Genomic DNA, 26,520 nt, shown 5'->3' with positions numbered 1-26,520 from the left:
CAGTTCGAATTTTTCTTCCTCAATATGGATGTGGGAAGCACTATGATTGTCCTTGAAGTGTGTGTATGTGTCTGTGTATGCATGCCATGAGTGCTGATCCAATAGTTACCCACTGGATGAGCCAGGATAGGGAATATTAATATCTCATGCTGGTGGGGAGCTTTTGAAAAAGATCTGACTTGGAATGTTCAAACCACATATTCGATTGTTGTACTGCCAATTGTGGCCAAAGCCCATCCTAACCTGTTTTGCTAAAGTGCATGGAGCATATGAGGCTAAATAACTCAAATTTGGGGGCATGAGTTCTGCAAAATAAACCTGAAAGCAAGCTAACCATCAGGCCACTTGTCAGGCAGTTGTCTCAGGAGTGGCTATGAGACAAGATTCCTGACAAGGCTTATGTGCCTTGCACTACTTTTTAAGTGCTTTGTTCAAAATAACCACTTCTGGTGTATGTCTTCCCATGGTATTTTCTAGGCACATATTAGTGCTAGAATAGAAGGCTTCTTGTACAAAAAGATCTCATTTTCCATGTGGTTTCTTCATTAATGTATCTAATAAAACAAGAGTTACCACTTTTTTCCAGTTACAGCAGTTTAACATTCTCTCTAGTCTGTTTCCAGTTATGCAAAAAGGAAAGTTTCTGTGGTGATCAGGCTTATAATCATTATATTCATCCTAACTTGCTTCCTTGCCAATGCCTAATATACATCAAATTACTCATGATTGCATATAAGCTGCCTAGCACTTCTAGAATTGTTCCTTAAAATTCTATTTTCTACTGGTGACTTTTTAAAAGGACTATGCTATTTTTCTCCTGAATAATTAAAAAGATAAATCAAAAGATTGATTTGTATAGGTCTTTTGACATGCAAATTTATTGTCAGTACTCATGTGGAGTTAACAGATCTTCCCTAATTAAAAAAAAATAAGGAAATAAACTTTTTTAGAGATATATCCTGGAATTCATATGTTTAGCAGAATTCAAAGGCATGCAGGAAATTTTCATAAATCTAGAGATCTTAAGGCAATTCTTTGGTAGTTCCCAGAGATGTTTAAAAGGTATTTCCTAAAAGGAAAAGCATTTTTTTTTTTTTTTAAAGAAAATGCTAGGTTAAAGTTAAGTTCTCTCAGAGCCTTTAATGTGCTAATATGCCTTATGAGTATCCAAAGAAGACATCATCAAAATTATCTTATACTTCACTATTCTATAGAACTCAGTTTTTGTTTTTATTTATTTATTGAAGTATATAGTTGATTTACAATATGTTGGTTTCTGCTGTACAGCAAAGTGATTCAGGTGTGTGTGTGTGTATTCTTTTCCATTATGGTTTATCCTGGGACACTGAATATAGTTCCCTGTGCTATACAGTAGGATATTGTTTATCCATTCTATAAATACTAGCTTGTATCTGATAACCCCAGACTCCCGATCCTACCCTCCCCCTGGCAACCATAAGACTGTTCTCTACATATGAACACGTTAGTCTGTTGCATAGATAACAGTAGTTTCCTTTGTGTCATATTTTAGATTCCACATATGGCTGATATCATACCGCATTTGTCTTTCTCTGACTTACTTCACTTAGTATGATAATCTCTAGGTCCATCTATGTTGTTGCAAATGGCATTATTTCATTCTTTTTTTGGCTGAGTAGTATTTCATTATGCATATGTGCCACATCCTCATCTCTCGTCAATGAACATTTAGGCTGTTTCCATGTTTTGGCTATTGTGAACGGTTGCTATGAATATAGGGGTGTATGTATCTTTTAGAATTATAGTTTGGTCTGGATATATGTCCAGGAGTGCAATTGCTGGCTTATATGATAATTCTATTTTTGTTTTTCTGAAGAATCTCCATACTGTTTTCCATAGTGGCTGCACCAGCTTACATCCCCACCAACAGTGTAGGAGGGGAACCCACTTTTTTAGTATAGCCTCTTAAGGTACTAGTGCATATCAAAACAAACTTTGGACAGTGTTGCTTCAGGAAATTTCCTCAGTAAAGGGTTAATATTTCACCTCTTCTTTTTTAAACACCTCTAAAATTCCTCCTCCTTCACATGACTGTTAAGAACTTTTAGTTGCGTTACTTCTCGTTTCATGTTGTTTATAAGCATGGTTTTATCATTAAAGTGAGAGGGGATGAAATTTTTGTAATGAGATACATTTTATTTTAATTTTCACCATTTATATACAAACACAAGTTAATAAAACATACCACAAAACAGTAAAATTTTATAGTTAATATTTATAGGTGCATAGTTTCATGCTCACATATTTATTATATATATTAACAAATTTCACAATACATCATTATTCTTTAGAATCATTAAAAGACACCATAGAATCTTATAATCTATGATAGTAAATCACTCACAATTTTTCAACAGCAACAAAAAAATAGTGAAGATTTAGAAATAAGTGGTAGTCACTTAGGTGTTTTTAATTTGTTTTAACATTTTATATTTGAAGCCACAATATCCACAGCACACAAAGACCCTGCTACCATTTATTCAGTGAGAGGGAAGCACTGAAATGCTGAGTTGGTGGGGCAGGTACAGATAATCCAATCACTGCTGATGGAAGACTTCAAAACACACTGTGAAAACTTTGAGAAAAATGTCATGACTGGGCATGTTGGAACCGAGCACTTATACAGGGTGGAACATCTGTCAGCAGGTCTCAGGAAATTGGGAGCAAAGATTTCTCTTAGGCTTCGGGTTCGTAGTCCTGATACCCTTCCTAGTATAAGGAAAATCAGAAAGGCAACATGAAGTTGAGTATAAGTGACCAGTAACCAAGGGCTTCAGGGAAAATGGGACAGGACATGGCTTGCCATTTTGAAAAAAGGATATAGTCCTACAGTTCTAGAACTATTCTCCTACATCCAGTACAATTTTCTTTTTAATAGTTTCATCTGCCTGTCAAATAAAAAAGTGAATTAATTAGGGTGGTAGTCAGATATCCGAATTCTACTTCCAGATGTGCTGTTTAACAATCTGTGACCTGCTCCTGTAGGACAAAGTAGCTAGTCTGTCTTAATCTGACTCTCATTTTCTTCAATTAAAGTGTGAGAACCAAATCAGGTAATTTTTCAGAAAGAAATTAAGACACTTAAAGACAAGTCACATTTTCCCTCCTTTTACTTTCCCAATTGAAAATTTCATCTTCATCTGCAGCTTTAATTATTCCTATTTCAAAGCTCCTCCTTTCCCCTCCAATATTTGAATAACATGTACAATAAAAATACTAGTGGTCTTAACCAAAGAGGCCAAATTAGTCCTCCTAAAGAACAACTCTAATAATATCAGAATCCTGCTTAAAAACAAACATGTTTTCAATACTCAAGCTGCTTTCTGAATAAAGTACAAACTTAAGTGGCTAGGTTCTTCTAGTAGTTCCCAAGTCATCTTGGACCAATCTCTGCAGCCTTCATCTGTCACTATTCTCAGAGCTTGAATCACATTTAATTACTCACTTTGCCTCAGACATATCCACCTGGATTCCACCTGGATTCCCAGGCATGTGTGCCTTGGAGATTTTCCTGTGCTAGAATGTCCTTCCTTCATTTTGACCTGTCACATCCCCCACCCCTTCCCACCCACCTCTTCTATAAAACTTACCCTGATTGAGCTAAAAAAAAATCTTGTAAAATACTAACTTTGTGCATGGTGTATATTTTTGCCCCTGTGATACCTCGTGCATAAAAGGCAGTAATGTTTGTCAAGGGTACCATGATAAATAAATGAAGGGATACATTTGTATTTTTTTTTTTTTTATCAAACATACTAAAGTGTAAACTCCTTGTGTTCTTATACTAGCAAATACTCTCTTATTCTCTATAGTGTTTAGCACTGTGCCATGCATTGGGAGCCCAAAAAGTTTGTTTGGGATTTTCCATAAGATCATACAGAAAAATCCCAAATGAACTTTTTGGCCAATCCAGTATTAAAAAAAACCCAGAATATTGGTAAAATTAGGAAAATAAACAATTTAGTCTGTTTCTACAGGTGAGAGATTATCAATATACTTTAAAAAATGCCATGAAGAAGAACAACCCTACTATAACACACTTTAACTCAGGTTTTAATGGTGATGTCTCATTTTGATATCAAGGTAATATTGTTCTCACAGAATTAGTGCTGCCTCTTCTACTTTTTTGATAAGTTAATTGACATTAATTGTAATTAGTTGATATTTTTTTAAATGTTTGGCAAAATTTACCAGTGAAGCCATCTATCTAGTCCTGGAATTCTCTTCATGGCTAGGTTTTTATTTTTTTAATCATTCAATATTTTTGTTAGAAATCTATTCAGATTTTCTATTTATTCCTGAGTCAGTCATTCATCTAAAGGTATTTTCTAATTTCCCTTCTGAAACATTTTCTATTGAAGAAACTTTATGCTGTTTAGAATGATAGACTGAAATATATCCATTATTAAAAACCATGCATTTATCATATTTCTACTCTATAATTTTGATTTACTTTTATTATGCACACATCCAGCTGGAAATGTATGGTCAATAATAATTACGTTCTCTTGGTATTTAGTTGATTTCTCTAACTTCCCATTTTGGGATTTGTTTTAGAAGGTAACGTTTCTAGTAAAATAATTCTTTAATGTAGGGATCAGCAAACTCTTTCTGTAAAGGGCCAGGCTGAAAATATTTTAGGCTATGTGGTGCACATATGGTCTCTGTCACTGCTTCTGCCTTTTTTAAAAATAACTCTTTACAAATGTAAAAACGATTCACAGCTTGCAAGTTGTCCACACGCTAGACGTCCTGGATCTGGCCAACTTGTGCATCTAGAGAGTAAGTCATTCTCTTTAAGAACAAAGGTAAGGGAGATCTGAAGGTACTTGGGGTACTGATTATTAGACCCAATTTGAACTTCTAAGCTTTCTGTTTGGAGTTTTATGTGTATAAATTCTTACCTCAGAAGGCATTTCATAAGCCTCATTGTCAGGATCCACAGGCATATCTTCCAGAATTCCTTCCTGGGAGGCTCCTTCTTCACCCTAATATTTAAATGAAAAGCAAACAAAGATTATGAAGAGGTACTGTTATTTACTTCTAAAAATCACAATCATATTTTGAAAAAAATCTTATACACAGTATGGCAGGGATGTGGTAAAAAATGACACTCTTTAATATTACTGTTAATATTCTAAATTATACAGTGCCTTTGGTAAAACATTGAGGCTACATGTGTTATTTACCCTAAAAATGTATGAATTTTTTTTTTTTGCCAAGTAATTTACCATTCAGAAAACAGTCCAAAGCTAGAAAACAAAGGTGTTCTTAATAGGATCAGTGACAGAATAAAAAATTATTAACCTAAATATTCTAATAGATGATGAAAAGATAGAAAAATTATCATTCAGCCATTCAATAGATAATTATGAAAGCATCTATACTATGACATCAGTTATATGAAAATAACCTCTTTTATGATGTTTAGCAGTATGTAAAGTATTGTATATATTATAGATATAATAGGTAGAATTCAGATACAAAGGTGAAACAGACTGGAGGAAGGCACAACAAAATATTAAGGGTACTATTTGTTGGGCAGTTATGCATATATTTTTGTAAGCTTTTAACTTATGTATACTTTTATATTATAAATGGTTATATATTTTATACTTTATGTCTAAATATGGCAAAGAAACAAAAAAACTGAAATTCCAAGATTGAAACTGTACATATTTGGAGGAACAAAAATCAAATATTTGGTCAGAAAAGGGATATCACAAATTCAACCTGAAATGGCCATGGTTTTATTATTGTTCTTCATTAAGTACCTTTTGTTGCTTTGCATTTATTCCAGAAAAGGAATTATATAAAGGAGTCATTGAAATTGAAAAATCAAGGAAGCAACATGAGCCTATATAGAATTACTCAAACATATCAAATAGTCCTTCAGTCAATGTGGCTTCTATTTAAAACTATGCTTGATGTGGGGCGCTTCCCAGGTGGTACTAAAGAACCTGCCTGCCAATGCAGGAGCATAAGAGATGCAGGTTCGATCCCTAGGTCAAGAAGATCCTCTGGAGGAGGTCATGGCAATCCAATTGAGTATTCTTGCCTAGAGAATCCCATGAACAGAGGAGCCTGGCAGGCTACAGTCCATAGGGTCACACAGGGTCAGACATGACTGAAGCAGTTTTGCATGCACACGTCTGATGTAAATAACATCTCCCCATGTCTTCATCATGTGAATGACTGATAGGTAGGGAGAGGGATAAGGAAATGTCTGACTGCAAGAAAAGGTCAAATTAAAGCCCATTCTTAAATTAGCTGGGCAGAGAATTTTATAGGTCATCCTCCTCTGCCCAACTCCTGTTTAATTGATCTACAAAGTCCTAGTTGTTTACAAATGAAATAAGGTAATATAAACCTTCCCTAAAATACTTCTAAACATGGAGTAAAAGTGGTGTTTTCAGTGTTTTGCCTTAGGTAATGTCAAGAATACAAGTTCTGCTGATTGGTGGTTAGATATAAGGACTGTAATATCACACTTGAGTTCAAATCCTAGCTGCTAAAGATTCCAGACCTTTCGTGATATTGGGCATGTTTCTTAAGCTTTCTCTAAGCACCAAATAGCCTTGGTGATAAAATGGGGCAACAATTCCATTTTTTCATTGGGAAGAGCCAGTGACATCATTAGCCCTCTCAGAAGTATTTAGATTAACTTTTAGTGATAGTCAAGTATGAAAATAGTAAGGTAAATTTCCTGTTACTGTCATTTTAAGCTCTTAGAGCTTTATTTCTCTAACCTAATTTGTTTAAAGATTCTGATACAGACTGGACAAGTCAATATGCAGAACTGACTTGCTTTCTATCACAAATAAGGTGTTAACTGTACAACTAAGACTGGTGAATGTTATTGGATATGTGTGTCTATGTGTACTTGGGTGTGTCTTTTGCACCTTTCAAAGTTCATCCAAGTAATGAATTCTTTGGCTAGACTGATCATGTATTGGGTTCAAGCAAAAACTACCTCTATTAATTTTAATGATTTACTTAGGTTGCAAGTATTTAATAATCGCTTATTTTTAAAAGTACATGCTTTTCTGACCATGTATTTACCTAATCCTTAAAATTACACTTCAAATATCCAGTTTTTGAAGTAAAATATGTCACCTGTGGGTCAGGGCTTGAGAAACCATAGATATACTATTAAAGAGGCCAAGTGATGAGGCAGAAATGAAGATACTTAGATAAATGGGGAAAAGTGGAAACAAGTGAAACAAATACCATGATGGTCAGTAAGTATTAACATGGCATAAGAGGCCTATATTTTCAGATGATCGTTATTCTCTAAAGGAATATATGTTGATTTCACAAGTCTGACTGCTGACTTTAAATGTTGTTCTTTAGAGAATAAGACTATTGATTTCATTAAAATAAAAACACATTAATATTAATAAGCTATCATTAAGATATTTACCTGTATTATATTACATGAAGTAGAAATAGCTCATAGACCTCCCATGAGGCAGAATATCCTTAACCACATCTTCCCAAGAAAATTTGGATTTAAAGAGGTTTAGTAATTTGTTCAAACTAGCACAGGTGACTCTAGACTCTGTGCCCTTAACAACTATCCTGAACTACTTCCCCAAAAGAATTTTGGGATTCAAAATGTTTTATCTACAGATTGTAGAAACACCAATAGGAAATTCTGTCATATCCCTGACTATGCCTTGACTGTTTATTTAGGACCCAGTTAACAGTGTATTTCTTGTAAACAAAATTGTCTTATAACTTGATTGCTGAAATCCATCAAAGAAGTTTATTCACAAGCATTATATGTTCTCTGGGCCTGTTGTACCCTTCATACTATAAAAGTTTACCCAGAAGGAAAAAAAGAACAAAAAGTATTAGTCAAAACACAACTGAGAATTGCCTTTATCAAAACACTGATAAATTCTCTAGTGTGTTAAAAAAAAAAAAAGAGAGAGAAACTAGTGAGGGTTAAGGAAATAGTGGGGATGAAGTGGCAGTATAAAAGATAATTACTCAAAATTCTTTAAAAATAGGGGTTATGATGCTCAATTGCCTATTTTCTGTCCAGTCTTGTGCTGCAGTATACTTTCACCATCCTACCATATCCTTCACACATAGCCTATTGGCTCTAAATATTCATTAAAGTGCTACCCAGGGGTCAGAATAGGATGGGGCAGTATGAGGAAAGCACAGCAGAGGTAGGAGATGGACTGCAGAATTGGAAGCAAGGAATTGGAATCAGCATTGACCAGGAAAAATGTGTCACAGGAAAATCATCAAACATGTATCTTGCCTTTCCGGTAAAAACTGTACCCCAGGGTAAACAAATAGTTGGCCACAGGTTTTCTTTATACAGATACAGTCTTTTCTTCTATGAAAGGATCATTAACGGCTTGCCAATGTGACATGAAGAGAGAGAACCGCATACATGTGCCCTGATGGCAGACATATCAACACCTATAAAAATATCTTTGCCAAACATTAGAATTTCACTGAAACCTAAATATCACTAGAACTGACAGTTTACAGCAAATATAAGAGACTGAAAAACAAGTTCACATCATTGGATGCAATCAGCAAATTTTGGACTGTGGGAAACGATACAGGACAAATAATTAAGTAAATTTTGCAAGAAAAACAAGTTTTGGGAAACCTATAAACTGGACTTGAGAGAGCATTAGAAAATTACAATTTAAGAATCTTATTTCAGTCTTATTTGGAATCCTAGTTTAAGAAAATGAGAAACAACCATGAGGGGAGAATTTCAACATTGCTTTGGATATTTAATTAAGGAGTTACTGTTTATTTTTAAAATGTAATATTGGGGTTTTACTTAAAGAAATTCCTTAAATTAAAAAAATAATCAAAAGTTTTTAGATCAAAGAAGATATCTGGGTATTTGCTTGGAAATTATGTGGTGTGGATGGACAGAAATGAGTAGGCTGTATGAGACACAGGAGTCTATGTGGTGGTGATTGGCTGCATTTGAAGGGAAGCAGGATATATACACTAAAATGTGACACTTTGGCAGGTGGATTACTTGAAGTGAAGGCAATCAAGGCCCAGCAGACTCTGGAGTAGCTTTTTACCTCCTCCATAACTGCCAAAAAGAGCATGGATTAGAGGCCTGTACCAGAAAGAGCTCTTACCAGAGATAACTTTATTATTATTTTTTTAATCTGAAAGCTTCATCTGCATGGCAGGGCAAACATCTGATTACCAGACATCTGTTCTTCTCATCTTCCTGTGAATTGCCCTCCTCCCCTTTGAAACTCAGGCCCCTATCCTATTCTTTAGCTCAGGGTAGTATATAAGCCTCAATTGCCTGACTGCCTTTGAGTTTCATGTCTTTGTGGGGCTCCATATGTATAAAATCAAATTTGTATTTCTCCTGTTAATCTGTCTTATGTCAAAATTTAGTTACGAGACCAACCAAAGAACCTATAATGAATGAAAGGAAAATTTGTCCTCCCCAATAGTCTGGCACCCAATGTGGGGCTCTCCTTTGGCCGGACATATTTTGTTCCATGGCTGCTATAGCTGAGAGATCCTGGAAGCTCTGGTAGAAGGTAAGAGTTCTTACCACATCAGTTTCCTGGGTCTCTGCCTGCAGGATGTGGTGGAAACAAGAGTAGGGAGAGTTCTTTCTTTTTCTACATTTAGATTAGCAGGAGAAAATATTTGTGTGAACCACTGTCTTTGGTATAGTGACTCTGGTAAAGATTTGTTATGAATATTCTTATTTTCTTTTGTCTTTTGTGTGGTTTGCCATAAACAGGAAAATAATAGGGTTGAATATAGGCACAGATTTCATAAGCTTGTTGTTTAAACTGGTCTCACAGACTGGTGAATTCATTGTTCTCACCAGGCTGGTGTCTCTTTAGACAAGTTTTGCTGTGTTTCCCCTATATTAAAAAACAACAACAAATGAAGTATTCTTTTTGTCTTGCTCAGCCACATCTGCCTGTTTCAATTTCCCTTTCCTATTAAGATTTGCAGAGAATAACTCTGTCCAGATCACTAGGCCCAGAGTACAAAGAATACTTGTATAAATCTTGAAAGTCAAGAAGTGAATTTAGCACAATCACTTGGGCTGGCTTCACTGCTCCTTACAACAACTCCTACTTTTTCCAGGGGCCTGTAATTGGGTTGGGTTCTGCTGGCTTCAGGCTTTCCTATGCAATGCAAATATATTCTGGTCCCCCAAGGTAAAGGGGGACCATACTCTGGTAGTTCGAGTAAATTACCAAGTCCTTTTACCTCCACTTTCACAGATTTAGAGAGGCATTAAAAAGATTAGTTGCACACTCTCAGTCCCACTTACAGGGACTCTGATTTGCTGCTAAGGTGTATTCTCCCGACCATAAACATTATTTTGGATATAATGTAGTTAACAGAGAAAACAGAAAGTTCCCTGTGGGGAGAAGGGGCATTCTTAAAGAAGAAACAGATGGCCCAGGCCCTCCTAAATAATCAGGGAAAGGATCAGGTTGAGGCCAGTATCCAGGGGCTAAGAGAAGCAATAGTAGGTTTTTCCTCCTGAGGTGAGTTGGTTGAAGATTGAATTGTACAGTCAGGGGAAAAAAAAAGAAAAACATTAAAAACTTTATCCAGAAGTTTAAAACACATATAGCGTTAAACCCTGAACTCCAGAACATAGAAATCTTTTGATGTCCATCTTCTTTGGAAATCTCCTTGATATAAGGGGGCAAATTAAGATAATGTATTTGAATGGGTGAACCAGCCATTTGATATCACTCAGACTGCAACCCAACTCTTTGAGGAATTAAAATCAACAGTCCTTGTCTAATAAACCTTCACAAAACCAGAAATGCACCTCTAGAAAACAATGCAAAATACACCTATCTTTTACCAACCTCCAAACTTCCCCTTTTGATCTCAAAGTGCTTGCACACACTGTAAAAGATCAAGACGTTGAGACAAGTGTTCTAAAAAGAAGGAAAGTAGTAATTATTCTAGACCTTGGATAATAAACACACTCCAAAACTCCTTGGAGACATCATGCATTCTTTGTCCCTTGAAAAAGTAAATCTTCCATATCTTTCAAATGTAAACACCCCAGGGAGGTAACTAATACACAGCCCACAATCATCTGAGACAGAAGTAAACAAGGGGGCATGGAGAAAAGGTTTTTGAAAATACAAACTGCTATAAGTTTTCCCTCCCTCAAAATTTAATCCACAGCTCCCATAAGATTAAAGTCTTCTCCACAAAAATTAGTAAAATGCTTTAGCCATTTGAGTAGGTGAACTTCACTTGTTCCACCTTCCAGACACACAATTTGGATTCAGCTGTTACTTATGAACTAGTGAGCTCTGTTCTGTTGTATCTGATTCTTGGCTACAATTTTGGGACGGAAGCTATATGTTGACTACAAATTGGCACTTGCCATCTACCTCTACAAGGATTAAATCACATGCTGCAGCAGCTGCTGATTTTCAACACACCCTGAAAGGAGTTCAGGGTGGAGAGCTGAGATGAGGCATCTGTGCTCTGGGAAAACTCGCAGGACAGGTCTTTAGATATTTTCAGGAGCCGATTTTTATTAAGCCCAATTCTTGTATCTCCTTATGCCTAGAAAAAGCACTAAAATATTTCATGGTGATGACTGTTCCTTGTGACTAGCAGAAAGCTTCTGAAAAATATGTGTCTGATTGTATGTCTCTCTCCCTTTACCAAAATCACATATATACTGACCATTCCCCTGCTTCTTTACAGCAGTTTCTCAAAGCTATCTGAGGTGCTGTCTCTCAGACTTGCAGGACTCATTCTGCCCCCAAATAAAACTTAACTCGCAGCTCAGATTGTACATTTTTTAGAAGCTGACATATAGGATCTCTGGCTGTGTATTTATATACATCTATAGATGTATGTTGGGAGAAGGCGATGGCACCCCACTCCAGTACTGTTCCCGGAAAATCCCATGGGTGGAAGAGCCTGGTAGGCTGCAGTCCATGGGGTTGCTAAGAGTCAGACAGGACTGAGTGACTTCACTTTCACTTTCCACTTTCATGCATTGGAGAAGGAAATGGCAACCCACTCCAGTGGTCTTGCCTGGAGAATCCCATGGACGGAGAAGCCTGGTAGGCTGCAGTCCATGGGGTCGCACAGGGTCGGACACGACTGAAGCGACTTAGCAGCAGCAGCAGCAGCATAGATGTATGTTATGCATATGTGATATTTTTCTACCTCTGGAAGGTATAGCCACAATTACTTTGTTAAAAAACAAAACAAAACTGACTTTAACTGGCTTAAAGAAAAATATGCACTTATTAATTTATATATTTTTAAACCCTCAGAAATAAGACACTAATCCAAATGCTTTCCAAGTTCATGTGGTCTGTGGTAATCTTTGATAAATAAAACTAGTTAAAAAAAAACTAGTTTAAATTTGTTAGTTTAATTAAAATATCTTCAGAGCTTTCTACCTAGGTTTACTAAAAGTCAAATAAGCTCATATTATCTCTGTTACAGAATTTGTCAGAAGGAAAAATAACCTAAGATGATGGCTTGCTGCTTTAATGTCTCATTTTATGAGTATTCTAAACATGGTTATTAAAAACAAGTGAAATAAATAATTGTAACAGAGATACAAATTTTAAGTGAACTTTTCAAAAATAATTATGTTTTACTGTATGTCCTAAATCTCTTTGGTAATTTAGAGTTTTGCTATATTGAGTTAAATGATGGAAATTCATTGAGGTCATTTCCAAATAAGATAAAAGACAGAAAGATCAATTATTGGTTTTCACTTCTTCTTATAGAGAAATTGAAGATATCTGCACCTGTAAGTAACATGTCTTGTGCCATATTAAAAAAAAAATTGTACTATGAGAAAGTGTACGCTTCTAGAAATTATGCAATATACTCCTAAAACCGCTAATCTATGGAATATTAGTCTGACAGTTCACAATTTCTTACTTAGTTTTCATTAGATATTAAGATTTCCAAGACTTAAGAATTATAATTAATGTATGTAATTAAAACTCTGCAAGAAGGTAAGATGTGTTTGAGAAAAGGTATAAAGTATAGAGATATGATTTATTAAGGGAAAAAGACTAATTTTGTCCTAAAGTAACAATTATTTCTCTTATTTTCTGCTTTTTCATTTTGAAACTAAATGGATGTACAAAGTTGAGGAGGAAAATGGGGATGGAAGAAGAAAAGAGAATATTGCCTTGTGTAGTTAAGTTGGGTAAAATTGAATAAATTTATAAATCTTTTCAAGAATAAGCTTTAATAATAGTTAGTATATTCATATTTGTATAAAATTTTCTTTCATCTGTTAAAACAACAAGATTTCCTTAGCCTCCTGGTGTGCCCTCTGTAAGACTGTGAAAGGATCTCATCACCCTTTGAAGTAATCCAACTAGAACAAAGATTCCATATTTTATCAAAATCATTTCTTGTGCTTCATGTTATATTTACAAGTATTTGATTACTTAAGAAAACTGAGTCTTATATATTAAAAGAGCTATTTTTTTTAACAACTATATAACTTTCTGTGTCTGCCTGCAAAGTATTTTGTTGTCACTTTGGTTATGTGGCTAACTAAATATATCACAATGACCTATGATCCTATTTGAATTCCCCATATCATACTCTAAATGAAATATTTTTGCCCTTGAAATAATTGGCATTTTCAAGAGTGTCCCTGAAACAGCTCTAAAGATTTATTCTCTCATATATATATATATAAAGGATGTAAAACATTGTTTATTTGATGTTAAATTACATGGTAAGCATTGTCAGGCAGGAAGTAATACTAAATCTTTAAGTTATATTTCTCTAGATATATGTTATTAATGTGTACTACAGAAATTGTGTACAATTCCTAAAAACATTATATGTAACATTTTCAGTCATAATTCCAGTTATTACCTAAAAATGTCACAAAAAATAATCAAATTTCCTTATCAACTGCATTCTAATGAATTCGCATCAAATCTTTAACTATGACTTTTTTCTCTTTTGTGATTAACAAACACCTTGTGTTTTACTCTAGTGCTTTGGGAAAAGTGTACCTGCAAAAGTGCTTCACCTTTAAGAGGACTCCTGGAAAGAAATATAACAAGTACTGATCTCTGATACTTTCCAATCATACCATGCAACAGACACAAGACTTCGAAAATAAACTATGGTACCAATGGGAAAAGGTGGGAGGGAAGGGATAAACTGGGAGTTTGGATTACCATGTACATATCACTATCGATAAAATAATCAACAAAGACCTACTGTATAGCCCAGGGAATTATACTCAATATTCTGTAATAACCTATATGGGAAAAGCATCTGAAAAAGAATAGATACATGTATAACTAAACAAGTTTGCAGTATACCTGAAACTAACACAATATTGTAAATCTACTATACTGCAGTATAAAACTGGACATGGAACAACAGACTGGTTCCCAATAGGGAAAGAAGTACATCAAGGCTGTATATTGTCACCCTGCTTATTTAACTTATATGCAGAGTACATCATGAGAAATGCTGGGCTGGAGGAAGCCCAACCTGGAATCAAGATTGCCAGGAGAAATATCAATAACCTCAGCTATGCAGATGACACCACCCTTATGGCAGAAACTGAAGAACTAAAGAGCCTCTTAATAAAACTGAAAGAGGAGAGTGAAAAGTTGGCTTAAAACTCAACATTTAGAAAACGAAGATCATGGCATCTGGTCCCATCACTTCATGGCAAATAAATGAAGAAACAGTGGGGGGCGGGGAAAAAGGATTTAGATAGGGCCTTGTACCAGAAAGACAGCTTTAACCAGAGGTAACTTTCAGATAAATTTTATTTTATCTGAGAGGCAAAGCAAACATCTGATTATCAAACATCTGCTCTTTGCCTCTTTCAGTGAATCTCTTCCTCCCCTTTGAAGCTATAGTCCCTATTCTTTAGCTTAGGATGGTGTATGAATTTCAATTTCCTGGCTGCCTTTGAATCCTGTATCTTTGTGGAGATCCCACATGTACAAAATTAAATGTCTTTCTCCTGGCAATATGTTTTATGTCAATTTATTTATTAGACCAGCCAAAGAATCTAGAGGGGAAGAAGGAAAAATTTTTCTGCCCATTTTCCATCTTTAATTTTTGTAAGTTTTTAAAAGTATGTGTTCATTTCAATAGCTTTTATGTTTTCTGAATATGATTATTCTAAATTTCTCAACTCCATAGTATTAATATATATTTAAACATAGTGAAATATTTGGTAACTATTCCAAGAAAATATAACAAGAAACATTTCAGAGAGTCACTAGTTATAACTTTACCCAGATACCTGTATATTTACTGTTGTATAAACCTACCTCTAAAAAACTGAGTGTTATTTAGAAAGATCTCAACATAGTTCAACTCATTTAGAACTGTACCTAAGTATGCATTGAATGCTATAAAAGGAACCTTGAAATTTTGTATTTTATGGATATTAAAGACTTGTTTTTAAAACAATCATATTTGATGATGTGAAATGCAGCTTCTATTCATTTTTACCACAAAAGAAAAAAAATAACAATATAACAAATGTTGAACATCTTTGAAAAAACATTCTGTTCCCATTTTTACATTAATGATGTATAAACTCAGAACATGTTAGGGTAATAAAATACAGGATAAAAATATATGGATTATGATATATGCCTGCATGTTTAGGAAGAGAATCTGTGTTCTATAGGTTCTATAGGGTAGTATATATAGATGTGGTAAAATAATACCTTTATTCTCTCTAATAATACCATTTCCAGAATATCTCTGGCCTCCTTTTAAAAATGGGATTGCTTTAAGGATGCCAACATATTGTACATGTAGTATCTCACCTCTGCCCACAAACCCTGGAAATAAAAATGGTTATCAACAATATTACAGTGGTACAGCCCTCCATTGCTAATGAGCAAAGACACAGACTTACGAGAAGCTGCATGGAGCAGAAATGGTTGTGACTGACCTTTCCCACTATAGGACACAAACTCATGTTATTTTTAAAATGGAGCTCTTCTGTCAAATAGCTGATATATAACCAATTACCAACTGATATCTGTCTAGCTGAATTCTCTATAAAACAAGTCATAAAATGAGACTTAACTCATAATACTTTATAGGAAACCAGCCAAGGAAGACAGAAAGCATATCAGCTTAGAGAAACAAGACACAGCAGATCACTCAGACCATTCAACTAGTCTATTCCTTTCAACTCAGTTACATACAGAGAGGGCTAAGAACTGCATTATTTGTGCAGTGAGTTAGATGTAAGAGAGAATGAGTAAGTGGAAGGGCAAGGCATTGACAAGAATTAAAGAGTGATAGACCTGGTATAGTCATAAAGACAAAGCTACAATTACAGCATTTTGAATGTTTTTGCCCTGTTATTTCAATAGAGCAGTATTTTTTTTCTTTTTTTAAAATTTTATTTTATTTTTAAACTTTACAATATTGTATTAGTTTTGCCAAATATGGAAATGAATCCGCCACAGGTATACCTGTGTTCCCCATCCTGAACCCTCCTCCCTCCTCCCTCCCCATACCCTCCCTCTGGGTCGTCCCAGTGCACCAGCCCCAAGCATCCAGTATAGTGCATCGAACTAGGACTGGTGACTCGTTTCATACATGATATTATACATGTTTCAATGCCATTCTCCCAAATCTCCCCACCCTCTCCCTCTCCCACAGAGTCCGTAAGACTGATCTATACATCAGTGTCTCTTTTGCTGTCTCGTACACAGGGTTATTGTTACCATCTTTCTAAATTCCATATATATGCGTTAGTATACTGTATTGGTGTTTTTCTTTCTGGCTTACTTCACTCTGTATAATAGGTTCCAGTATTTTAGATTTTGTTGAACTTTTCGAGAAGAAAACTATTTCAAGTTTTTATAACATACTGCCATGTTATGCTTTAGATCTCCTAGTCCATAATCTTTCCATGAGCATTTACTACTAATTCGTATAAGATATGGTCTAAGATAAAAGAAAGCACACACACACACACACACACGCACGCACAACTCTAGATCACTGATTATCTCTGGGGTTATCTCCTGAGACCATCTTAAATCTCCTAATTAAAAAGTGTAGCTGCAGCACATCATTTTCATCACAAATTGCACATGTTACCAACAAGCAAAATTAGCAACAGGCTGAGTGAAGATGAGGCTTCTGGTCATCTGTTAGGCTTTCTTATTAGCAAAATGACCTACACCCCTCATTAGCTGTGTTAGATACCTATTGAAGATTGTCTCAGCAAATTTACAAATTACTGCATTGCTTGGGGTTAGTCAAACTGATGACCACCATTAAATCATGTAGTAAGCACAATATATTATATACACCTACAAAGAAAATTCACACCTACAAAGAAATGTTTTCAGATTAAAAATGTAATTCTAACTCTCCACAGAAAAACTACTAGAACTGATAAATGAATTTGGCAAGGTAGCCACATACAAGATTAACATACAGAAATTGGTTACATTTCTTTACCCTAACAATGAAATAGCAGAAAGGAAATGTAAAAAAAAAACCTATAAAAACTGCACCCCCCTCAAAAAAAAAAAAAATACTTAGAATAAACCTGACCAAGGAACTGAAGGAACAAAGGAAATCAAAGATTATTCAAAGAAATGGGAAGATATCCCATGCTCTTCAATAGGAAGAATTAATATTGTTAAAATAGTAATATTACCCAAAGCAATCTATAGATTTAGTGCAAATCCTATCAAATTATCCATGGCATTTTTCACAGACCTAGAATAATCCTAAAACTCATATGGAACCATAAAAGACCCAGAATCTAAGAAATCCTGAGGAAAAAAGGAAAAGCAGGAGGTATAACTCTCTCAGACTTCAGACAATACTACAGAGATACAATAATCAAAGCAGCATGCTATTGGCACAGAAACAGACATATGGATCAATGGAACAGAATAGAGAGCCCAGAAATAAACCTACACTCCCACAGTCAATTAAAATTAGATAAAAGAGGCAAGAATATAAAATGGGAAAAAGACATTCTCTTCAAGTGGTGCTGGCTAAGTTAGACAGCTGTATGTAAATCAGTGAAGTTAGTACCCACTGTCACACATGCACAGAAATAAACTCAAAGTGACTTAGACTTAAATATGAGACAAGACACGATAAAACTCCTAGAAGAGATCACAGGCAAAACATTCTCTAACATAAACTGAACCAATATTTTCTTGGGTCAATCTCCCAAGAAAACAGAAATAATAACAAAAACAAATGGGACCTGATCAGACTTAAAGTTTTTGCGTAGCAGAGGAAATCATAAAAAAATGAAAAGGCAACCTGCAGAATGGGAGAAAATATTTGCAAATGATGTGACAAACAGGGCTTAATTTCCAAAACACACAAACAGCTCATACAACTCAACAACAACAAAAACCCAATTAAAAAAATGGGCAGAAGTCCTAAATAGACATTTCTCCAAAGAACTAGTACAGCTTACCAACAGGAACATGAAAAGATGCTCAACACAGCTAATTATTAGAGAAATGCAAATCAAAACTACAACAAGGTGCCTCACACCGGTCAGAATGGCCATCATTAAAAAGTCTCCAAATAACAAATCCTACAGAGGATGCAGAGGAAAGGGAACCCTCTCAGCATTATTGGTGAGAATGGAAGTTGGTGTAGCCACTATGGAAAACAGTAAGGAGGTTCCTCAGAAAATTAAAAACAGAATATATGATCCAGCAATCCCACTCCAGGGCATATATCCAGACACAAATATAATTCAAAAAGATATATGTGCCCCTATGTTCATAGAGAACTATTCACAACAGCTAACACACGGAAACAGCCTAAATGTCCATCAACAGATGAATGGATAAAGAAGATGTGGTTCATGTACATAATGGAATACTACTGAGCTATAAAAAGAATGAAATAATGCCATTTGCAGCAACATGGATGCAACTAGAGATTATCATATCAACTGAATTAAGGCAGAAGGAGAAATACAAATGCCACATGATATCACTTATATATGGAATCTGAAACATGGCCCAAATGAAGCTATTGATGAAACAGAAACAGACTCACAGACATAGAGAAAGGACTTGTGGGTGCCAAGGGAAGGTGGGGAGGGATGGACCGTGATTTGGGGGTTGGTGGATGCAAACTGTTATGTATAGAATAGATAAACAACAAGGTCCTATTGTATAGCACAGAAAACTATATTCAGTATTCTAGGATAAACCATAATGGAAAATAAAATTTTAAAAAGTATATATGTATGTAACTGAATCACTTTGCTGTACAGAAGAAATTAACACAACATAGTAAATCAGTAATACTTCAATTGAAAAATAAAATGAAAAATGCAAATCTATTATAAATAATAGTTTTAGAGAAACCAATCTGATTTTGAAATAAGTACTTAAAAATTGGTCATGCTCTATTTTGGATTATATATTATCATATTACTCATTTTCTTGTCTTTTGCTTTTCTAATTCTTTCTTTAGTCTTGGCACTCCTTTCACAAAGAAAGAGAAAGGGAACAGATGAAATGAAAACTAGTTTGTTTTTAAAAGGTTTGGGAGAGAGGAGAGAGTAAAGCTAACATATTAAATCTATTTTAGTGCTATTCTTTGGGTGTTCTTTATCAGTAATCCTGAATCCAGCTTTAAATATATTCAGCCATAAACTATAAAATAATTAGTCTGTTAATTGGTCTATAAATCAGGAATCAGTGTGAAACCATTTTTGAGAAGAAATTTTCTTTCTATAGCAAAGAGGTAGTATTCTATCTTAAATCTTCATCCTTGGTAAGCATAACAAGTAGCTTAGTAAAACTGCCATATTTATGAAAGTGGCATGTAATTAGCTGACTCACCTAATACGACTTCACAGCAGAGCAACAATTGCCAGCTTTTCTCATGTTATGTGGATATAGAGCTAGCTGCAAATACTAATACACAATAGAGAGTCTGGGAATAATGTAGTTTCAGTTTTCAGGTCCAAAGATTAATCCTCGTCTTCCATTAATAAAATATTTTATGTCTAAATATATATTTATATTTGCTTATTACTTAAATCTGCATGGATAGAGTTCTTGAAGAGCTTCCACTTGGGAAGTGCTTGAATAAGACATCAACATGAAAGTGGGTCAGCCTTAGGAAGATCAACTCCTCTACTTAGCTAAGAAAGAACCAGTCCTTTCACCTTTGAAAATGCATTGATATTTGGCAGCAAGTCTTAAAACTAGTGGGAAGATCCCCTGGAGAAGGAAACAGCAACACACTCCAGTCTTCTTGCCTAGAAAATTACATGGAAAGAGAAGCCTGGTGGGCTACAGTCCATAGGGTCGCAAAGAGTTGGACACGACTGAGCAGCATATATTCATGCACTTAAAACTAGAAACTAGAAGAGGAATCAGTGGAGAGGGTAGATTTTGGCCTTAAGAAGCCTCACTACAAACAAAGCTAGTGGAGGTGATGGAATTCCAGCTGAGCTATTTCAAATCCTAAAAGATGATGCTGTGAAAGTGCTGCACTAAATATGCCAGCAAATTTGGAAAACTCAGCAGTGGCCACAGGACTGGAAAAGGTCAGTTTTCATTCCAATCCCAAAGAAAGGCAATGCCAAATGTTTAAACAGCCGCACGATTGCACTCATCTCACGTGCTAGCAAAGTCATGCTCAAAATTCTTCAAGATAGGCTTCAATAGTACTTCATCTGAGAGCTTCCAGATGATCGAGCTGGATTTAGAAAAGGCAAAGGAACCAGAGATCAAATGGCCAACATCCATTGGATCATAGAAAAAAGCAAGAGAATTCCAGAAAAACATCTACTGCTTTACTGACTATGCCAATGCCTTTGGCTGTGTGGATCACAGCAAACTGTGGAAAATTCTTCAAGTGATGGAAATATCAGACCACCTTACCACTCTTGAGAAACCTCTCCATGCAGGTCAAGAAGCAACAGTTAGAACTGGACATGGAACAACAGAGTGGTTCCAAATTGGGAAAGGAGTATGTCAAGGCTGTATATTGTCACCCTGCTTATTTATCTTACATGCAAAGTACATCATGTGAAATGCTGGACCTGGATGAAGTACAAGCTGGAATCAAGATTGCCGGGAGAAATATCAATAACCTCAGATATGCAGATGACAGCATCCTTATGGTAGAAAGCAAAGAGGAACTAAAGAGGCTCTTGATGAAAGTGAAAGAGGATATTGAAAAAGCTGGCTGAAAACTCAACGTTCAAAAAATTAAGATCATTGCATCTGGCCCCATCACTTCATGGCAAATAGATGAGGAAACAATGGAGACAAAGACAGACTTTACTTTCTTGGGCTCCAAAATCACTGCAGATGATGAGTGCAGCCAAGAAATTAATATATGCTTGTTCCTTGGAAGAAAAGCTATGACCAAACTAGAAAGCATATTAAAAATCAGAAACATTACTTTACCGACAAACAGCCATATAGTCAAAGCTATGGTCTTTCCAGTAGTCATGTATGGATGTGAGAGTTGGACCAAAAAGAAAGCTGAGCACCGAAGAATTGATGCTTTTGAACTATGGTGTTGGAGAAGACTCTTGAGAGTCCCTTGGTCTGCAATGAGATCAAACCAGTCCATCCTAAACGAAATTAGTCCTGAATATTCATTGGAAAGTGAAAGTGAAAGTTACTCAGTCATGTCCGACTGTTTGCAACCCCATGGATTTAGTCCATGGAATTCTCCAGGCCAGAATACTGGAGTGGGTAGCCTTTCCCTTCTCCAGAGGATCTTCCCAACCCAGGAATCGAACAGGGGTCTCCTGCCTTGCAGGTGGATTCTTCACCAACTGAGCTATGAGGGACTGATGCTAAAGCTGAAGCTCCAGCTCTTTGGCCACCTGATGCAAAGAACTGACTCTTTGGAAATGACCCTGATGTTTGAAAAGATTGAAAGCAGGAGTAGAGGGGGATGACAGAGAATGAGATAGTTGGATGGCATCACCAACTCAATGCACATGAGTTTGAGCAAGCTTCGGGAGTTGGTGATGGACAGGGAAGCCTGGCATACTGCAGTCCATGGGGTCGCAAAGAGTCAGACATGACTGAGTGACTGAACTGAACTGAACTGAGATTCGGAGTGTGCTTTTGTATCTTAGGGATCCTAGGGAATGCTGAAAGGCCCCTCAGAAAGAGGGAATTTCTATCAAAAACCAAGGCTCAAGTGTTTGCTTTCAAAAACAAGTGGAAAACTCGTCTTAATACCTGAAGGGGAGAAAATACTTCAGGCAAAACAAACTGCTCAGACACATAAGGGTGCATAGGACCTCTAAGGCTCTGAGGCAGAAAGAAAAGCCAAGATCTTCAAGATCAGGGCATGTGAAACCCAGGAAGAGAATCTTAAAGAATGAGTAAACATCTGTCTTCTTCATCTAAGAGAGAAGACACTAGGAAAAGATGTAAAATAAATGGCTGAGCAGGAATGCAATACAGCCATGTGCAGGTGACAGCCTGAGGTTTCACGATTCTCCATGATGCTGGGAAGAGATCGCTGTCAGATGTGAAGGGTTTTCAAGATCTGGAAGGAAAATTCTTCAAGAGAACCTCAGCTTTCAAGTTGGAATATTTTTGTCTAGCATATAAGACAGGGGATGTGGAGGGAACAAATCCCACAAAACACAGTGGTCAATTGCAGTAGGTACTGAAGTTACTCTACTGTGTAAATTCTACCCTTGTTAAGATTTGTCATATCAGGTGTGGTTGTTTCTTTTGGATACTGAGAAAAACCTTCCTCTATCCATGTCTCAACAAATATGAGATAAAACAGAAGATTATCAAGACTTAGAAGACTTGGAAGATTATCAATAAAGATAATGGGTTGTGTACATCCTCAGTTCAGTTGCTCAGTCATGTCTGACTCTTTGCAACCCCGTGAATCCCAGCACGCCAGGCCACCCTGTCCATCACCAACTCCGGGAGTTTACCCAAACTAATGTCCATCGAGTTGGTGATGCCATCCAGCCATCTCATCCTCTGTCATCCCCTTCTCGTCCTGCATCAGAGTCTTTTCTAATGAGTCAGCTCTTCGCATCAGGTGGCCAAAGTATTTGAGTTTCAGCTTCTGCATCAGTCCTTCCAATGAACACCCAGGACTGATCTCCTTTAGGATGGACTGGGTAGATCTCCTTGCAGTCCAAGGGACTCTCAAGAGTCTTCTCTAACACCACAGTTCAAAAGCATCAATTCTTCAATGCTCAGCTTTCTTCACAGTCTAAGTCTCACATCCATACATGACCACAGGAAAAACCATAGCCTTGACTAGACAGACCTTTGTTGGCAAAGTAATGTCTCTGCTTTTAAATATGTTAGCTAGGTTGGTCATAACTTTCCTTCCAAGGAGTAAGCGTCTTTTAATTTCATGGCTGCAGTCACCATCTGCTGTGATTTTGGAGCCCAGAAAAATAAAGTCTGACACTGTTTCCACTGTTTCCCCATCTATTTCCCATGAAGTGATGGGACCGGATGCCATGATCTTAGTTTTCTGAATGTTGAGCTTTAAGCCAACTTTTTCACTCTCCTCTTTCACTTTCATCAGGAGGCTTTTTAGTTCCTCTTCACTTTTTGCCATAAAGGTGGTGTCATCTGCATATCTGACGTTATTGATATTTCTCCTGGCAATCTTGATTCTAGCTTGTGCTTCTTCCAGCCCAGCGTTTCTCATGATGTACTCTGCATATAAGTTAAATAAGCAGGGTGACAATGTACAGCCTTGATGTACTCCTTTTCCTATTTGGAACCAGTCTGTTGTTCCATGTCCAGTTCTCACTGTTGCTTCCTGACCTGCATATAGGTTTCTCAAGAGGCAGGTCCGGTGGTCTGGTATTCCCATCTCTTTCAGAATTTTCCACAGTTGATTGTGATCCACACAGTCAAAGGCTTTGGCATAGTCAATAAAGCAGAAATAGATGTTTTGAAGGTCATTCAAATGAAGTATCCTTAAATGCTTAATTATCCATTGTACTCTTACATGAAATAACAGCTAAGGTGTATTTAGTGTTTACTCTATATTAGTTGTGTTTCAAGTGTTTCACATGCATTATTTCATTTTAAAAACCAACTCCAGGTGGTTACTACAATTATTTATTTTTTCAGTGAATGAACAGAGACTCGTAATGTAGCTCCAAGCCCCAAGCTCAGCTACAAGGCAATTTCTTGACAAAAGCATCTTACTAAAACATTAAGTTAGGCAGAATGTTAAACAAAAGATAAGTTAAACAGAAGATAAAATTCAGTTTAAAAAAATTAATACTCTCAAGATGCAGTGTAAAATATGCTATGAACAAATATCTGAGCTATCTCTATTGCTTAAACATTTGTCACTATTAGGAAAAAAAGTTTAGAGGCTCAAAGAACTGTTGATATATATCTGAGTGGTATATTTACACAGACAAAAATCAGAACAGCATTTTAATCACAGGGTTGTTAAATCTGCAAACACTAAGTTGATTAACTTTCTGTTACAGGGTAAAATAGCTTATTATGAATTCAATACATAACATTTTTCAAGTTTAGTCCTTTTCATTACACTGGTTCTTATAGACTATATCATCAGAAAAAAACTGTTCATTTTTTCCCCTAAATATGTGGCACAGAAATTACAGTTTTCAAAATGGTTTGAAACATCACCTGAGTTTCTTTCTTCACTCCTTTGACCAACAATAAAGCTTTTGCCTGGGTCACAGAGCTTCTCCTCCTTAGTTCTGCACTGGAAATGGTCATCTCTACCAATAGCAGCAACATAATTTATCATTCTCATAATAAAAAGTAATGATCCAATAAGTCCCTGGGCAGATGTTACACTTAGTCATGATGTTAATTGATTGATTGATTCTGTATTATTCCAAAGAGAATTGAGAAAATTAAGATTTATTCATCACAGCCAATGAATAACCTTTATTTTGTCTAATATTATCTTTTTTCTACCTTTAATTAAGCACTAAATGCTTATTTGTGTTCTTTTAATTACTTTTAAAGCATCTTTTATTTCTGGATAACATTACTGAACTCTCAGTAACTCAATAGAGTTCTATATTTTTTTTCAAACATTCTTGCTCAATTTGGTTCATTTATATCTCCCTTTTGTTTTGGGTTTTTTTTTTTTTTTTTTAGTAGAAACTCACGATTAGTATATATCAGAGGGAGGAAAAAACAAAGAACATGCAGAATATTCTGTATTTAAGGTACTGCAACTGTTTCGATGGCCTTAAGGAGTAGGTGGGGTGGGTAGAAGCATGTGTGTGAGTGTTGCAAAGACTATCTACTGAGGATGATTCCTAATTCTAATTAATTGCTGAGAAACAGAAACTGTATATACTATTTGTAATGTGGAAGCACAAGAAAGAAAATATGCGTTAAAGAGCACCGGATGTGGTGGCAGACTGACCTAGTGGCAAATTCTATCTGTGAGATTTTGAGCAATGTAGATGTCTCAACTAGAAGATGGTAACATAACAACTTTCTCTCAGAGGACAAGATGGTGGAGGAGTAGGTGGATGTGGAGTACGTCTCTCTCCACGGATACATCAGGAATACACCTCAGACACAGAAGTACAGGCAGAACATCAGCTGAGAGTGGACAGGAGAAAAGAATATATAGACCCATGCAAAACTCGAGATGAAGCCCTGAGCCTTTGTAGTGGGAGCACTGACTCCAAGACCCTAGACTACCAGAGAACTAACCCTAGTGGGTATCGAATAGTGAGAACTCACACAAAGGAAACCACTGGATTACAAGACCCAGTATCACCCAACCACCAGTAGCACCCTGTGCAGGACGCCTCGTCTAAACAATAAACAAAACAAAAATAGAAACCCAATCATCAGCAGACAGGATTACCACCTCACTAGGCCTTGCCAATAAGAGAAAAAACAAACAAACAAAAACTCAGCACAAATCTCACCCTATAAAAAGCTTACACGAACCAGTGGACCAAACTTAAGAGGATGGAAACCAAAAGGAAGAAAGAATTCCTTGAAGCCTGGGAAAAGGAGACCTCAAATACAGTTTAAAAAAAAAAAAAAAAGAAAGAAAAGAAAAGGCAGAGAAATACTACACAAATGAAGGAACAAACTAGAAACACAGAAGTCCAAATAAATGAAGAGGAAATAGGCAAACTACTTGAAAAAGAATTCAGAATAATGACAGTAAAGATGATAAAAAACCTTGAAAACAAAGTGGAGAAAATGCAAGAATCAATTAACAAAGACCTAGAAGAATTAAAGAATAAACATGCAGAGAAAAACAGCACAATTACTGAAATTAAAAATATTCTAGAAGGAATCAATAGCAGAATATCTGAAGCAGAAGAATGAATCAGTGAGGTGGAAATAACTTCTGAAGAGCAGAATAAAGTAAAAAGAATGAAAAGAACTGAGGATAGTCTTAAAGACTTCTGGGACAATATCAAACACATTGACATTTGAATTATAGGGGTCCCAGAAAAAAAAGAGAAAAAGA

At 36.0% G+C, this 26,520-nt stretch overlaps 1 protein-coding gene and 1 long non-coding RNA gene across 7 annotated transcripts in view; one reads left to right on the top strand and one right to left on the bottom strand.

Annotated features, from left to right (window-relative positions):
• The window catches only part of LOC139183604 (uncharacterized), a 362,756-nt gene extending 347,424 nt beyond the window's left edge, over nt 1–15,332 (top strand). Inside the window, exon 6 of the long non-coding RNA XR_011567110.1 lies at nt 14,048–15,332. This is a non-coding gene — a long non-coding RNA (uncharacterized lncRNA). The remainder of the gene's footprint in view (nt 1–14,047) is intronic.
• Nucleotides 2,207–26,520, bottom strand: part of SNCA (synuclein alpha) — a 147,449-nt gene continuing 123,135 nt past the window's right edge. For all 6 annotated transcript variants that reach the window (XM_070791184.1, XM_019962458.2, XM_019962459.2 and 3 more), the window contains exons 5-6: nt 4,944–5,027; nt 2,207–2,748 (exon numbers count right to left, since the gene is read on the bottom strand). In XM_070791184.1, the coding sequence (XP_070647285.1) occupies nt 2,716–2,748; nt 4,944–5,027 (117 nt within the window). In that variant the 3' untranslated portion in view covers nt 2,207–2,715. The remainder of the gene's footprint in view (nt 2,749–4,943; nt 5,028–26,520) is intronic.

This window comes from Bos indicus, chromosome 6 (assembly GCF_029378745.1).
Source record: "Bos indicus isolate NIAB-ARS_2022 breed Sahiwal x Tharparkar chromosome 6, NIAB-ARS_B.indTharparkar_mat_pri_1.0, whole genome shotgun sequence".
Classification (NCBI taxonomy): domain Eukaryota; kingdom Metazoa; phylum Chordata; class Mammalia; order Artiodactyla; family Bovidae; genus Bos; species Bos indicus.
The sequence above is the reverse complement of the archived record's forward strand: the minus strand, read 5'-3'. Positions and strand labels throughout refer to the sequence as shown.